Source organism: Coffea arabica, chromosome 6c (assembly GCF_036785885.1).
Source record: "Coffea arabica cultivar ET-39 chromosome 6c, Coffea Arabica ET-39 HiFi, whole genome shotgun sequence".
NCBI classification, from domain to species: domain Eukaryota; kingdom Viridiplantae; phylum Streptophyta; class Magnoliopsida; order Gentianales; family Rubiaceae; genus Coffea; species Coffea arabica.
This window is the reverse complement of record NC_092320.1, coordinates 46,322,733-46,338,680: the sequence shown is the minus strand read 5'-3', so window position 1 is coordinate 46,338,680 and position 15,948 is coordinate 46,322,733. Positions and strand designations below refer to the sequence as shown.

The following is a 15,948-nucleotide window of genomic DNA, read 5'->3' as shown; positions in this document are numbered from 1 at the left end:
TTCTTGGAAATTTTCTTGAAAAATGATGCTTGGAATATGTTGTTTTGGAGCCCTATAAGAAATGTACGATGGTTTGAATAAAAACTTTTGGTGTGAAAAGAAAAGAAAAAGGAGTTTTTCATAAGTGAAAAATGAAACTCCAGACTTTCGGAAGTCCCTGACCAGTCTCGATAAAACGGTTATACCTTGGTGTAGGAAAATCCGTTTAAGACGCCGTCAGCGGCATTTGAAACTAGAATCATAGATCTTCGCCCTGTAGAAATTTCGTATTTTTACGCCATGTGTATTACTGTCGGTGAATTTTCAAAGTAAACTGTTTGGCATGAATGACCTGTTTCATTTTAAATCTCAACTTGAATTCGGATTGAGACTTTATATTACTAGTGGTTCCAACTCTTGACTGAATTGTGGTTTGACTCTATTGCGTTCATGAAATTCTCAAAGAGTTAGATGAAAGAAGGTATTTGCTAAACGTATGTTTAAGCCTGGCCAGTGAAACAATTTCTACTCGTATTTCAATGCCTGAAAAGCTAATGGTTGAAATTGTGGACAGTGGGCTCTATGAATTCCCACTTTTGAGTTAATGGTTGAGTTATTGGAAATTGGCTGATGGTGGGCTCTATGAACTCCCACCCTGAATGGATAACTGAATTTCTGAAATTGTTTAGAAATCTGTGCTACTATTTTGTGAAACTGTGAGTTGATATAAGTACTGATTACCAAGTGCTAAGTATTCACGCAGCCTTGGTAAATTTTCCTGTTTATGCTTAGATATAAATTTGTTGGAACACAGGGCTAAGAATTGAAGAGCTCTAGTGTTATTACTGTTTAAATTCAAATTGTGCAATATTGAGAAAATGTGATTTTGGATTGGAATCGAAAATGTGAGAAATTGTACCGACCTTGTGACTCCAAGTAAACGCTTGACTAAGTAAATGAAAAATATTTTGCTTCAAGTTTTGAACGGTACAGATCTAGCATCGTACTACTAAACATAGTATCTACTATTTTTGCCTTAGAAACTTGGGCAACATGACTTTTACCCCTTAAGCTAGACTAGCCTTATTAATTTGGGAAAATGATTTCCCCAGACTCAAAACCTTAGTTTTGTTTCAAATTCCTTCCTTCTTTATAAATCGCCTAAGGCTAGTTGTAACTAAGGAAAAGTTTAAAAGGTGAGTCGTGATCACCTTAGCTATATGCATAGAAAACTCGCTCGGCAAGAAAGACCTTATTTCCTTTTAACAAGCAGCTTTAGCAACAATTGTATAAGAAACCTTATCCTGAAGCATTAGCAATAAATTTTGCAAGCACCGCCACTCAAAGGAACTTTTTCTCAAGGTATACTCTTAGCCTCGATATTAAATAGCTTGCCGACTTATTTTAAGAAAATAATAATAGTATTTTCTTCGAGGGAAAGTATTCCAGGAATATTATAAGAAATATTGTACGGTTCTCACAAGCTCAATTCCAAGTAAAATATTTTGAGAAAAAGTAAACTAGCAATATGCTAGAAAACTCTACATGTGCAAGCCAAAAGTTCCAATAGAAGACTTATGGCTTAAATTCTGATATTCTAGGATTTTACGAGGACGCGGAACTCGATCCTCAATCCAATATCTGAACTTCACTCTTGGTGAGTGTCCCTGCTTGTTCTATGTTATGTGGTTAAGCGCTTTATCAATTCGCTATGTGATAATTGTCAAAATGCAATAAATGATTTTGATCCATCGAAGTGAGTAGTGTGTACTTTATCGCACTAGCCGTTCGAGTGGTGACATGTGTGAAACATTTTCTAATGAATCTGTGAATCTAAATGTAGTTGCGTCGTTGGGTGAATCCCTCGACATCTGAATCCAACTACCATAACATCTGAATCTGTAGTTGCGTCGCTGGGTGAATCCCTCGACATCTGAATCCAACTACCATAACATCTGAATCTGTAGTTGCGTCGCTGGGTGAATCCCTCGACATCTGAATCCAACTACCATAACATCTGAATCTGTAGTTGCGTCGTTGGGTGAATCCCTCGACATCTGAATCCAACTACCAAAACGTCGTTGGGGGAATCCCTCGACAAATTTATTACGGGTATATCTCGAGTATACTGCGTCGGTAGATGAAGTTTGGGCCCAAAGCAGAGGTATGAACGGTGACGGGTTAGGATTAAAATAAGTGTATCTACATGGAAATTAAGTAGGGAAAGTTGACGGAGGGTCAACTACGATGGTATCTGATCAAGCGTGGAAAATGGCTCCTGAGAGCCCTTGTATCCTACCTTGTGTTGTTACACGCTTTCCTGACTGTTTCGATTTGATTTAAATTATTAACCGCTGTTTGAATTATGTGATTGCATGTTTTGGGGCACCACTGAGCTTTAGCTCACCCCACGTATTTGTTTTCCTTAACAGGTTCTGGAGACTGAAAGCGCTGAGACTTATTCATGTTTCTTTTCTTCTCGTATGGGATGTAACGAATATCATGGCTATTGTGTAGGCTTGTATTGTGTTTTAACTTGAATTCTGTACTTTTGTTTTTGGATTGCCGCTTGAAGCTGGAAAGTGTGTAAACCCTATTTCGGAGGTTGGATAATATATTTGTGTTTGTGAATTATGGATTGATGTATCTAGATATGAACGACCTTATTCCTTGGTTCTAGAGCGTGTGATGTCTAAGGGCCATAGATTGGCGATTTTAAGTTCCTTGTTGTCTCTGAAGTTAATGTGATAGATGTTGACTTATTTTGAAAGGAAGCGACATTGTAATAGTTAGGCTATTCTTCGATAGGATTTGGGTTAGTGTGCGTGCGTGAGTCCTGGCGAGAGCTGGGCAGACGGCCCGCCAACCCTTTGGTTCGCCTCAGGGGGAAGTGGGGTCGCCACAGGTGGTATCAGAGTCATATGCCGACAGTTGGGACTTTAAGTCCTTCGTCTGGAAAAGCCCCGAGCCTCTCGTTCGGGAAGAGTCACGAAGCGAAACTCTCCGTAGGGGATGCCCGCGTGCGGGTGGCAAGCTGATAGGTACCCCGTGATGTGACCCTGAGAACTGCCACAGGTGGTATTAGAGCCTAGGTTAGAAAAGCTATTCAAGAGACTTAATAGATGTGTTAGAAACCCTAATCCTCTCTAGAAATAAGAATGGAGACCTTAGTTATACGTTAAGTGATATCCGATCCAATTAGCTATTTAAGTTCTAACCTTTAAGTTTTGATCATTTTGTAGGTATGGAAAATGGAAACGGACATGCTAACGGGGGTAGTGCGGCTAATGGACATGCGGAGCCGCTTAGATCCATCTCTTACAGGCCTCGAGGTGGAGGAGCTCATATACGTTACTCACCTGCTGACAGGCACCCTAGGTGCCAGTGCCGAGCCATGTACGCGTATCCCAATGAGCTAGTGTTATCCTTAGACGATGAGCGCCACCACTTGAGGGACGCTAACTCCATCCTGATCCAGGACGTAGAGGAGCTGGGTATAATGGTGGATACTCAGTTTGACCGCATAGCTGATTTAGAGGTTAGGCTCACTGCTGAGCATCATCTACTGGAGGCTGCCCGCCTGGAGATAGAGCGGCAAAAGGCTAGGGCGACTCGATTAGCAGAGCGGATGCGTGATAGGAGCGCAGGCATCAGGGCTGATGCTGCGATGATGATGGATGAGGCCACTAGCTTTATTCAGGGTGGTGAGCAGGCAGGGATAGAGGAGGATCCGGAGGAGGACCCAGAGGAGGACCCGGAGGAGGATCCGGAGGAGGACATTGCTCCTGATAGCCCTGCTCAGGGTTAGATTAGGACTCACCTGGTTACACTAGATATAGAAGGTTAGGCAAGGGACATTAGTTAAGTCATCAAGTTTTGTCTAGGTGGATGACTTACCTTTGAGGCACAATATCCCTAATTTTTGTATAAGGGATTATCTGTATGTATTTGTGTTAGTCGATGTGCCTTACTTTTGGAAACGTCCCAACTTGTTATTTGTATGACTTCTCTGTGGAATTATATGTTAAGCATTTTAGTTATCTTTTCTCTAGTTCCATATTGATTTTATTTACCAAAAAGAATGGTAATAATCATAAATAAATAATACTTTTGCCTAATTGACCTATCCTTCCGAAATAGGCATATTTAGAATATGGATCGCCAAGTGATTGGAAGGAGCCGGGGAAGACCCACTAGACAACACCCGGAAGCGGGTGGTGATAGGGAAACCGAGGTCGATCAAGACCAAGGGCAGGAAGGTGTGGCCGGAAACCGGGTGGCCACCGCAATTGACCGTATTACTGAAGTTCTCGAGCGATTGACTGAGCGCCAAACCACTGAACCAGTGCATCAACCAGGAGGCCCAGTTGACTCCGATGATCGGGCACTGGAAAGGTTTCTGAAATTTGGACCTCCCAAATTCTATGGGGAACCCGAACCAGAAATAGCCGAAGGCTGGTGGGAGAGAATCACTGAGATTTTCGCTGCCTTGAACTATACCGAGGAGCGAAAAGTGACTTTTGCTACCTTCCAGTTTGAGGGAGCTGCTCGCTCCTGGTGGAATCTAGTAAGGATTACGTGGGAGACTAACCATACGCCAAGGACTTGGGCGAACTTCACAAGGGAGTTCAATGCCAAATTCCTTCCACCTCTCATTCAGGAGAAGAGAGAGGATGATTTCATTAGATGCAAACAAGGGGCGATGAGTGTCGCCGAATATGAAGTCCAGTTCACAAAGCTGTCACGCTTTGCACCTGAGCTGATAGCCACTGAGCAAAGGCGTGTTCGGAGGTTTGTGCAGGGTTTGAATGTGGAACTACAGGAAAGTTTAGCTGTTGTAAGGATAGATACCTTCGCTGAGGCTGTTGAAAGAGCGCAGCGAGTTGAAGTAGCCAGAGCTCAAGTGAAGTCTTTTCAGTCCAAGAAAAGATTTGCTCCTAGCAGTAGTCGGGAGCCGACTTTTGGAAATGCTCCACCGGCCAAAGTGGGCCGAGGAACTAGTGGAGTGAATAGTTCTGGAGCACCACGAGACGCCCAAGCAAGAGGAAACGGGGCCAGGAATGCAGGAGGACGAAATATTGGAGCTAGAGGGGGACCAATTGGAAGAGGACAACCTAGGAATCGGCCGCAAGGGGGTCGAGCAATAGTTCCTCAAGTGACATGTGCTTATTGCAAGAAACCTGGTCATTCTATGGATAGTTGCTGGAAGAAGCAAGGAAGGTGCTTGAGATGTGGAAGTAGTGAGCACCAAATCTCAGGATGTCCAAAGGTGCAGGAAGGAACTCCTCAGAAAGCTAGACCAAACACTTCTGGAGGGAGCCGGCCAACAGTTCCTGCCAGAGTGTATGCTATAGATGATCAACCCGTACCTGATTCCTCGGAAGTTGTGGAAGGTACACTTCCAATTTTTCATAGATTAGCTAAAGTGTTAATTGACCCTGGTGCAACGCATTCATTTGTAAATCCATCTTTTATGTCCGGAATAGAAGTGCAACCTGTTAGATTACCCTACGATCTTGAAATTAGGACACCAATGGGTAATAAGAAGGTAATCACTAGCTTGACTTATAGGAATTGCGAATTCTGGGTTGGAGAGCGAAAAATGTTAGTGGATCTGATCAGTCTGGATATAAAAGGTTACGATGTTATCATAGGAATGGATTTCCTAGGTCACCATCATGCTAAGCTTGACTGCCGAGAAAAAATAGTGGAATTTTGTATACCTGGAGAAGCAACCCTGAGGTTAGATGTTAAAGGTAGGTTAGCATCTTCTGCTATGGTCTCGGGAATACGGGCAAGGAAAATGTTCTCTAAAGGAGCTCAAGGTTTCATAGCCTTCTTGATTAATACTTCCAGTGATCAAGTAAAATTAGAGGATGTACCCGTAGTACGGGATTTTCCGGACGTCTTTCCTGAAGAATTAATGACTTTACCACCAGAGAGCGAGGTAGAGTTTAAGATCGACTTGGTGCCTGGAACGGCTCCAATTTCTAAGACTCCGTACCGAATGGCTCCTGCCGAGCTTAAAGAGTTGAAAATCCAGTTACAAGACCTGTTGGAGAAAGGTTTCGTGAAGGAAAGTGACTCACCATGGGGAGCACCCGTTCTATTTGTTGAGAAAAAGGACGGGAGTTTGAGGCTATGTATCGATTACCGAGGGTTAAATGAGGTTACTATTAAGAATAAATACCCTCTACCGTTGATTGATAGTTTGTTCGACCAACTGCAAGGATCAGTGGTCTTCTCTAAGTTGGATTTAAGGCAAGGGTATTACCAGCTGAAGATTAAGAAGGAAGACATACCCAAGACTGCTTTTAGGACAAGATATGGACATTTTGAGTTCGCAGTCATGCCTTTTGGTTTAACTAATGCACCAGCTGCATTTATGGATTTGATGCAGAGAATTTTTAAGAAATACCTGGACCAATTTGTAGTAGTTTTCATAGATGATATTTTGATATACTCCAAGACTCAGGAGGAACACGTTAAACACTTGGAGATAGTATTGCAGATACTAAGAGAGCATAAGTTGTATGCAAAATTCAGCAAGTGCGAGTTTTGGTTAGAAGAGATTTCCTTTTTAGGGCATAAGGTTTCCAAAGATGGAATTGCCGTGGATCCGGCAAAAGTTGAAGCCGTTATGAATTGGAAGCGGCCAGAAACTCCAACTGAAATAAGAAGTTTCTTGGGTTTAGCAGGTTATTATAGGCGATTTATCAAGGATTTTTCGAAGATTTCAGGACCTATGACCGAGCTAACCAAGAAAGGAAATAAGTTTATCTGGACTCCAAAATGCGAGTCAAGTTTTCAGGAGTTAAAGAGTCGTTTAACATCCGCTCCTGTTTTGGTGTTACCTGATGGAGACGAAGGTTATGCCGTGTACTCCGATGCCTCTGGAGAAGGTCTCGGATGTGTTTTAATGCAAAAGGGTAAAGTAATTGCTTATGCTTCCAGGAGATTGAAGCCTCATGAACAGAACTACCCAACTCATGACCTAGAGTTAGCAGCAGTGATTTTCGCCTTAAAGAAATGGAGACACTACTTGTATGGCGTGACTTTTGAGGTTTTTACAGATCATAAGAGCCTCAAGTACTTGTTCTCCCAGAAGGAGTTGAACTTGAGACAAAGGCGATGGGTAGAATTTTTGGAAGATTATGATTGTTCGATCAACTACCATCCAGGCAAAGCAAATGTGGTAGCTGACGCTTTAAGTAGAAAGGCCCAAATAGCGGGGTTGATGGTTAAAGAATGGGACATGCTAGAAGAAATAAGTAATTGGAATCCTCGCTTGGAGAAATTGAAGATATTATTTGGGAATCTATCTCTGAAATCACCATTACTAGAGCGTATTAAGGAGGCTCAGAAATCGGACCCTGTGATTCAGAAGAATTTGGAAAAAGTACAAAAAGGAGAAATCCTAGATTTTAAATTAGGGTCTGAAGGTGTATTGAGGTTCCGAGATCGTATTGTGATTCCGACAGATGAAGAGATCAGAAAAGAAATTTTGGAAGAATCACATCGATCAAAGTATACTATACATCCAGGAGTGACCAAGATGTATCATGATGTGAAGAGTTTATATTGGTGGGAAGGTTTGAAAAAGGACGTGGCAGAGTATGTACAGAAATGTTTAACTTGCCAACAAGTAAAAGCAGAGCATCAGAAGCCCTCTGGTTTGTTGCAACCATTAGAAATCCCTGAATGGAAATGGGAACACATCACCATGGATTTTGTAACGGGACTGCCTAAAAGTCAAAAAGGATTTGATGCAATTTGGGTAATAGTCGATCGGCTCACTAAGTCTGCACATTTCCTACCTGTGAGCATGAGTTTCTCATTGGGGAAATTGGTCAAGTTGTACACAGAAGAGATCCTAAGACTACATGGTATTCCAGTGAGTATCGTGTCCGACCGAGATCCAAGGTTTGTCTCGCGTTTTTGGCAGAAATTTCAAGAGTCTTTGGGGACCAAGTTGAAATTTAGTACTGCGTATCATCCCCAAACCGACGGGCAATCGGAAAGGACAATCCAAACTTTGGAGGACCTGCTAAGATCGTGTATATTGGATTTTGGAGGTAAATGGAGTAAATATATGACCTTGGTAGAATTTGCATATAATAATAGCTATCAGGCTTCGATTCAAATGGCACCTTATGAAGCTTTGTACGGGAGAAGGTGTCGATCTCCGATTCATTGGGATGAAGTTGGAGAAAAGAAGATTTTAGACCCTACAGCCATACCTTGGATAGAAGAAGCCCAGGAGAAGGTGAAACTTATTAGAGAAAGGCTTCAAATTGCCCAAAGTAGACAAAAGAGCTACGCCGACACAAGGAGGAAAGGTTTGGAGTTTGAAATAGGGGACAAGGTTTTCCTAAGAGTTAAACCCTTGAAGAGCGGAGTAGTATCTAAGAAAGGTAACAAACTGAAGCCAAGGTATATCGGACCTTTTGAAATTTTGAGGAAAGTTGGGAATGTAGCATATCAGCTGAAATTGCCTGCAAGCATGGCTAGGATTCACGATGTATTTCATGTATCCATGCTTAGGAAATATTACCCTGACCCAAGCCATGTGCTGCAACTAGAAGGAATTGAGGTGGATGAGACGTTAAGCTATGAAGAAGGACCAGTCAAGATTTTGGAAAGAGAAGTGAAGGAGCTAAGGAACAAGAAAATTCCTCTGGTAAAAATGTTATGGAGAAATCATGGGCTGGAGGAAGCAACTTGGGAATTAGAAGAGGAAATGCAGAAAAAGTATCCTGATTTATTTCATTAGAAAGTATGAATTTTGAGGACAAAATTCTTGTAAGGAGGGGAGGATGTGAGAACCCTGAAAATGCTTATATAAATAATATTTCATGTGTCAATTGCATTTTATTTGCTCTTTAATATTTTCTAGTACTACTTTGATTTGTTGGCAATTAATTACGTAAAACATGTTTACGTGGAAGTTTATATAATTTCCTAAGTAATGAATCCCTTGATTTCGCTAATCTAAGCTACGACTTGTAGAGCTAGATTAAATTTTCTTCTTGTATTAACACAAATGTTAGATGTTTTTATAATTGGTCAAACTTGATCTTAATAGTTTAACTAACCAACCAAGATTATTATAGGAAGCTTAATACTAATTGGCAATTAATAAAATTCTAGATTTAATTTAATACAAGTTCTATAATTATATTCAAAACCTAAGTTTTCAATAATCATAGTCTTGTAAGATTAGCAATTCTATTAGGCGTTCAAAGCATTTTGGGGACAAGTTTTGGAGCTTAATTAGGACCAAGGACCGGAGTGGCTAATTGGAGGATTAGTAGAAAGACTAAAACACCCTCACCATTTCACCAAATACCACTCACGGCCACAACCATTCCCTGCTCAACCAAACAGCCCCCGGACACCATGATCACCAGCCTTCCAAGCTGGCCAACCGAAGCTCCACCAACCCTGCCGGCCAATCCCTCATTTCACCACTGCAGCACACCACCTCCATCAACACTCTACCACCCTCAAATCAGCAGCACCATTCCATAACCTTGCACGCTACCTCTTCAATCGGCCAGTGAGAAACTTATCCAATTCAATACTCAAACACATTATACACTCAACCGAGCTCCATTTCCCTTCTCTGCACCACTACACCTCAGACCACAACCACAAGCCGCACCCCAATCCACACTGCATCGTTAGTATCGACCGAGAGGAGAGGGAGTCCCTGCTGTGACCGAGAGCAAGAAGAAAAAAAAAAAAGAATCAGCGAGCAGAAAATTCTCTGGTCTGTCCGCGAGCTGAGGATAGGAATTTCGAATCTCTTGCGTGAGGGCTTATCTTGTTTTTGAGGTAACTTTTGGATCATTTTAGGATTTGTCAGAAGTAGATTGAAACCTATATGGGCATGCATGTACTGTGGTATAGCCGGATGATGAAATCAGAGTTTAGAAAATCTGGTTGATGAAATGGAATTACCGTGAGCTGGAAATTTTGTATTGCAGTCTAGTGTAATTAAATGTGATAATTTGAGTTGATATCCATGTTTGTCTAGCTAACAACATGACGTTTGAGGCTGGAATGAGGATGATTAACTCGGCTAACCAAGAAAACAAAACGAAAACAGAAAATCTGTTTCTGCCGTGAGCTTGATGCACTTGTTTTATTTTGGTTGCTGAATGGGTCTGAATTTGGACAATCTGAGCATGAATGATGTTTATCTAACTGGATTTTGGATGATTATCAGGATTAGAGTCTTGCATGTGTTAAATTTCGCAATCAAATGGTGAAAACAAAGCTGTGGAAAATTCTGTCTTGGCTAGAAAATTTTGCCGTGAGCTTGCTTGGGGTAGTGCAGCTTAAACTGGTTTTGATTTTTGTAATTTGGGCTTATAATCATAATTATATAGCTAATAAAGAGTACTTAGGCCCTGCATGTAGCTAATTAGTTGTTAAAGCAGAGGAATAAAAATTCAAAAGTGCAATCTGCCTTAAGGCAAGATCATCCGGACCAAACAGAAAAATTTCTGGAAATTTTGATGGTTATGGATATTATTTGAACTTGATTTCTGAGCTGGAAATATTCATATGCTAGCTTGATACGTGCATAAGGAATTTGAGAGTTTTAAAGCATGTTTTAGCCAGAAAAAAAATAAAATGATTACCGAACATTTTTTTTCATGCATGTTCATCCGTGGCTGTTGGATAAAAGCTCTGAATTTTCTGGATGCTTTTAATTGTGGAATGAATCTGATTTTTGGAATGGAAAATTTTAATAGCCAGCTAAGTGTTTGATTGCTGAATTTGAGTTCCTAACACCATGTTTAAACTAAGGAAAGCTTGGATTTTTGTAAACCTTTAGCTGCTGGAAATTTTGTTGATATCCAAGTGGCACGAACCAGAATTTCAGTTGTCCTTGGAAATTGTAATTAGTTTTTGGAAATTTATTTGATTTCCCTTGGATTATGGTGGCTCAGAATTTCATAAGAGATACAAATTTTAAGATATACAATTTGTTCAGCAAAGAACCAATTAGTACATATAAAACTGAAACCAAAAACGCTAGTATACAATTGCTGGAATTTTCGTTGAGATAGCCGAGAATTGAGTTGAAAAATTTGCTTGGTTCTTGGAAATTTTCTTGAAAAATGATGCTTGGAATATGTTGTTTTGGAGCCCTATAAGAAATGTACGATGGTTTGAATAAAAACTTTTGGTGTGAAAAGAAAAGAAAAAGGAGTTTTTCATAAGTGAAAAATGAAACTCCAGACTTTCGGAAGTCCCTGACCAGTCTCGATAAAACGGTTATACCTTGGTGTAGGAAAATCCGTTTAAGACGCCGTCAGCGGCATTTGAAACTAGAATCATAGATCTTCGCCCTGTAGAAATTTCGTATTTTTACGCCATGTGTATTACTGTCGGTGAATTTTCAAAGTAAACTGTTTGGCATGAATGACCTGTTTCATTTTAAATCTCAACTTGAATTCGGATTGAGACTTTATATTACTAGTGGTTCCAACTCTTGACTGAATTGTGGTTTGACTCTATTGCGTTCATGAAATTCTCAAAGAGTTAGATGAAAGAAGGTATTTGCTAAACGTATGTTTAAGCCTGGCCAGTGAAACAATTTCTACTCGTATTTCAATGCCTGAAAAGCTAATGGTTGAAATTGTGGACAGTGGGCTCTATGAATTCCCACTTTTGAGTTAATGGTTGAGTTATTGGAAATTGGCTGATGGTGGGCTCTATGAACTCCCACCCTGAATGGATAACTGAATTTCTGAAATTGTTTAGAAATCTGTGCTACTATTTTGTGAAACTGTGAGTTGATATAAGTACTGATTACCAAGTGCTAAGTATTCACGCAGCCTTGGTAAATTTTCCTGTTTATGCTTAGATATAAATTTGTTGGAACACAGGGCTAAGAATTGAAGAGCTCTAGTGTTATTACTGTTTAAATTCAAATTGTGCAATATTGAGAAAATGTGATTTTGGATTGGAATCGAAAATGTGAGAAATTGTACCGACCTTGTGACTCCAAGTAAACGCTTGACTAAGTAAATGAAAAATATTTTGCTTCAAGTTTTGAACGGTACAGATCTAGCATCGTACTACTAAACATAGTATCTACTATTTTTGCCTTAGAAACTTGGGCAACATGACTTTTACCCCTTAAGCTAGACTAGCCTTATTAATTTGGGAAAATGATTTCCCCAGACTCAAAACCTTAGTTTTGTTTCAAATTCCTTCCTTCTTTATAAATCGCCTAAGGCTAGTTGTAACTAAGGAAAAGTTTAAAAGGTGAGTCGTGATCACCTTAGCTATATGCATAGAAAACTCGCTCGGCAAGAAAGACCTTATTTCCTTTTAACAAGCAGCTTTAGCAACAATTGTATAAGAAACCTTATCCTGAAGCATTAGCAATAAATTTTGCAAGCACCGCCACTCAAAGGAACTTTTTCTCAAGGTATACTCTTAGCCTCGATATTAAATAGCTTGCCGACTTATTTTAAGAAAATAATAATAGTATTTTCTTCGAGGGAAAGTATTCCAGGAATATTATAAGAAATATTGTACGGTTCTCACAAGCTCAATTCCAAGTAAAATATTTTGAGAAAAAGTAAACTAGCAATATGCTAGAAAACTCTACATGTGCAAGCCAAAAGTTCCAATAGAAGACTTATGGCTTAAATTCTGATATTCTAGGATTTTACGAGGACGCGGAACTCGATCCTCAATCCAATATCTGAACTTCACTCTTGGTGAGTGTCCCTGCTTGTTCTATGTTATGTGGTTAAGCGCTTTATCAATTCGCTATGTGATAATTGTCAAAATGCAATAAATGATTTTGATCCATCGAAGTGAGTAGTGTGTACTTTATCGCACTAGCCGTTCGAGTGGTGACATGTGTGAAACATTTTCTAATGAATCTGTGAATCTAAATGTAGTTGCGTCGTTGGGTGAATCCCTCGACATCTGAATCCAACTACCATAACATCTGAATCTGTAGTTGCGTCGCTGGGTGAATCCCTCGACATCTGAATCCAACTACCATAACATCTGAATCTGTAGTTGCGTCGCTGGGTGAATCCCTCGACATCTGAATCCAACTACCATAACATCTGAATCTGTAGTTGCGTCGTTGGGTGAATCCCTCGACATCTGAATCCAACTACCAAAACGTCGTTGGGGGAATCCCTCGACAAATTTATTACGGGTATATCTCGAGTATACTGCGTCGGTAGATGAAGTTTGGGCCCAAAGCAGAGGTATGAACGGTGACGGGTTAGGATTAAAATAAGTGTATCTACATGGAAATTAAGTAGGGAAAGTTGACGGAGGGTCAACTACGATGGTATCTGATCAAGCGTGGAAAATGGCTCCTGAGAGCCCTTGTATCCTACCTTGTGTTGTTACACGCTTTCCTGACTGTTTCGATTTGATTTAAATTATTAACCGCTGTTTGAATTATGTGATTGCATGTTTTGGGGCACCACTGAGCTTTAGCTCACCCCACGTATTTGTTTTCCTTAACAGGTTCTGGAGACTGAAAGCGCTGAGACTTATTCATGTTTCTTTTCTTCTCGTATGGGATGTAACGAATATCATGGCTATTGTGTAGGCTTGTATTGTGTTTTAACTTGAATTCTGTACTTTTGTTTTTGGATTGCCGCTTGAAGCTGGAAAGTGTGTAAACCCTATTTCGGAGGTTGGATAATATATTTGTGTTTGTGAATTATGGATTGATGTATCTAGATATGAACGACCTTATTCCTTGGTTCTAGAGCGTGTGATGTCTAAGGGCCATAGATTGGCGATTTTAAGTTCCTTGTTGTCTCTGAAGTTAATGTGATAGATGTTGACTTATTTTGAAAGGAAGCGACATTGTAATAGTTAGGCTATTCTTCGATAGGATTTGGGTTAGTGTGCGTGCGTGAGTCCTGGCGAGAGCTGGGCAGACGGCCCGCCAACCCTTTGGTTCGCCTCAGGGGGAAGTGGGGTCGCCACATGTTTTCCCTCTCTTTTCTTTTCCCCCAAAAGGTAATTTAGTAAATAAACACGATAAGGTTACTAAAGTAACTATTGAGGCCACCAAATATTCAAATAAACATATACCCACATAACACGCCATACCAAAAAGACGGATAAGCAAATACACAAATACATATCAAGTTGAACAGATAACCATGTACATACAGGTATACTAACGTCATGTAGTAACAATATACAAGTAAATCAAAAGGAAAAGGTGAAGTCGCCCTAGTATCAGCCCGTCTGGTCTCTCACGTCACTTACTATCCAAACTAGATGTCCCTGACCTCTTGTGCTCATTCTAGTCAGACAAAGCCTGTTCATGTTCCCAAAATACAAGTCTCAAGTATTTAGCAGCACCTCAACTATAGAGTACTCAGGCACGAGAATCCGAAATAAGATAATTCACATCTCGAGCTGCAGTCTCAAGAGTAAACTATCTACAATCGGAATTCCTAACTGACATACCTATCTATGGTCTTCAGATACCATGAGAAAGATTTAAGGCCTATAACATTCGCAATTCATAGCTTCACTTAGTCCCTCATACTTTTTCACCACTTAATCCAGGGTCACTCCACGTAGAAACCACGCGAAGCAGCTATAAGTTTTAGCCCTCAATCGCTTAACTTTCAAGTCCAATCAAATCCCACAGTCCGGTATCCTAATCTTTAATCTAGGATACACTACAGAGATCTGAAGCCTAGGCTCTAATACCACTTGTAACGACCCAATCAAATAAGGAACACTCACCTAGAAATGTAAAATATCGTGCAAAATATCCTTCCGGATATTACCCTTAATCACCAATGAAACCTAAGGTTGAACAAGAGAACATATTACAGTTTATCGAGCAAAACATTTAAGGGAAACAAAGAAACCTGACTAATTAGGAGTAAAACGTGTAAAGATGACTTTCAAGTAAGAAGAGGGTTGTTAGAACCCAAGGATGAAAAATCATGTTTTAAAATGGAAAACCGGTCATGGTATTGGCCTAACAAAAGTATACAAGTTCAAATAGAAACCTAGCCCTCGGGCGAAAATTTGGGCAGCACGCCCTTTGTGTTTACCAATTTTCCAGCCATTTTAGCTTCATTATTTTTCCTCAACCACAACCTAACATCACACATAAGCAATTCAAGTCAAGAGCCGTTCCATAGGCTCACAATATCATAAGAATAAGAAATACAGTAATAACAAGTGCAGAAATTCAATTTAGCAAAAGACAGATTTGACGTATGAAAGCGGAAATAACTTATCCGAGGCTACACTTATCGGATTAAGACACAACCTATACCGTTTCGAAGCTAAGACGCAGGGCTACAATGTTCATGAAGGTCACTTAGTCCAGTTTCTAATGTAACTTGGTCAAATTCTCGAATTACTAAACCAGAAACCAATTCGTCGGCTGTTTAAACGCAGAACACTGTAATGGACATAACTCAGAGTACACAAGTCCGAATCAGGTGTTCTTAGAGGAATTTGAAAGCTAATTCATAATTCTAGAACTTTCATGTTTTGGAAAAACACTAAATCAGAATGGATCCTAGTCAAAAAAATGGAATAACTGGACTTAACTGATCACACGAACTGCTTAGGAAATACTTAAAACAGTAAGGGTATTTTGGACTTTTCACGTCCTACGTTGCTCCGATTGAGCTGAAATTTTGTAGAAACCTAAAAATTGCCATTCTATACAACTTTTCTTCTTTGACCTAAGGCCAAATCGACCTCTAACATACAGATATAAATTCGGACAGAAAGTTGGGGAAATTTTCCAGATTCTGGAATTTTGAGTTTCTAGTGCAACTTTCCTTAATTTCTTGGTCTAATCCCTACCACAACACCTTATAACACCTCAATTGTAACATATAAGCATCATACAACAAATTGGGCAGAATTTCCCCAAACCCTAGTTCATGAAATAAAAGGGGAAAACTACTAAAACATGAT

General features: G+C 40.1%; 1 protein-coding gene across 1 annotated transcript; it reads left to right on the top strand.

The window, feature by feature from the left end:
• The first annotated feature begins 4,132 nt into the window (after positions 1-4,132).
• On the top strand, positions 4,133-9,858 carry LOC140008767 (uncharacterized). Its single transcript, XM_072053639.1, has 5 exons — positions 4,133-4,546; positions 4,640-6,082; positions 6,380-8,054; positions 8,457-8,659; positions 9,838-9,858. Exons 1-5 carry the CDS (start codon positions 4,133-4,135, stop codon positions 9,856-9,858), a joined length of 3,756 nt encoding a protein of 1,251 aa, XP_071909740.1.
• Positions 9,859-15,948: the final 6,090 nt, after the last annotated feature.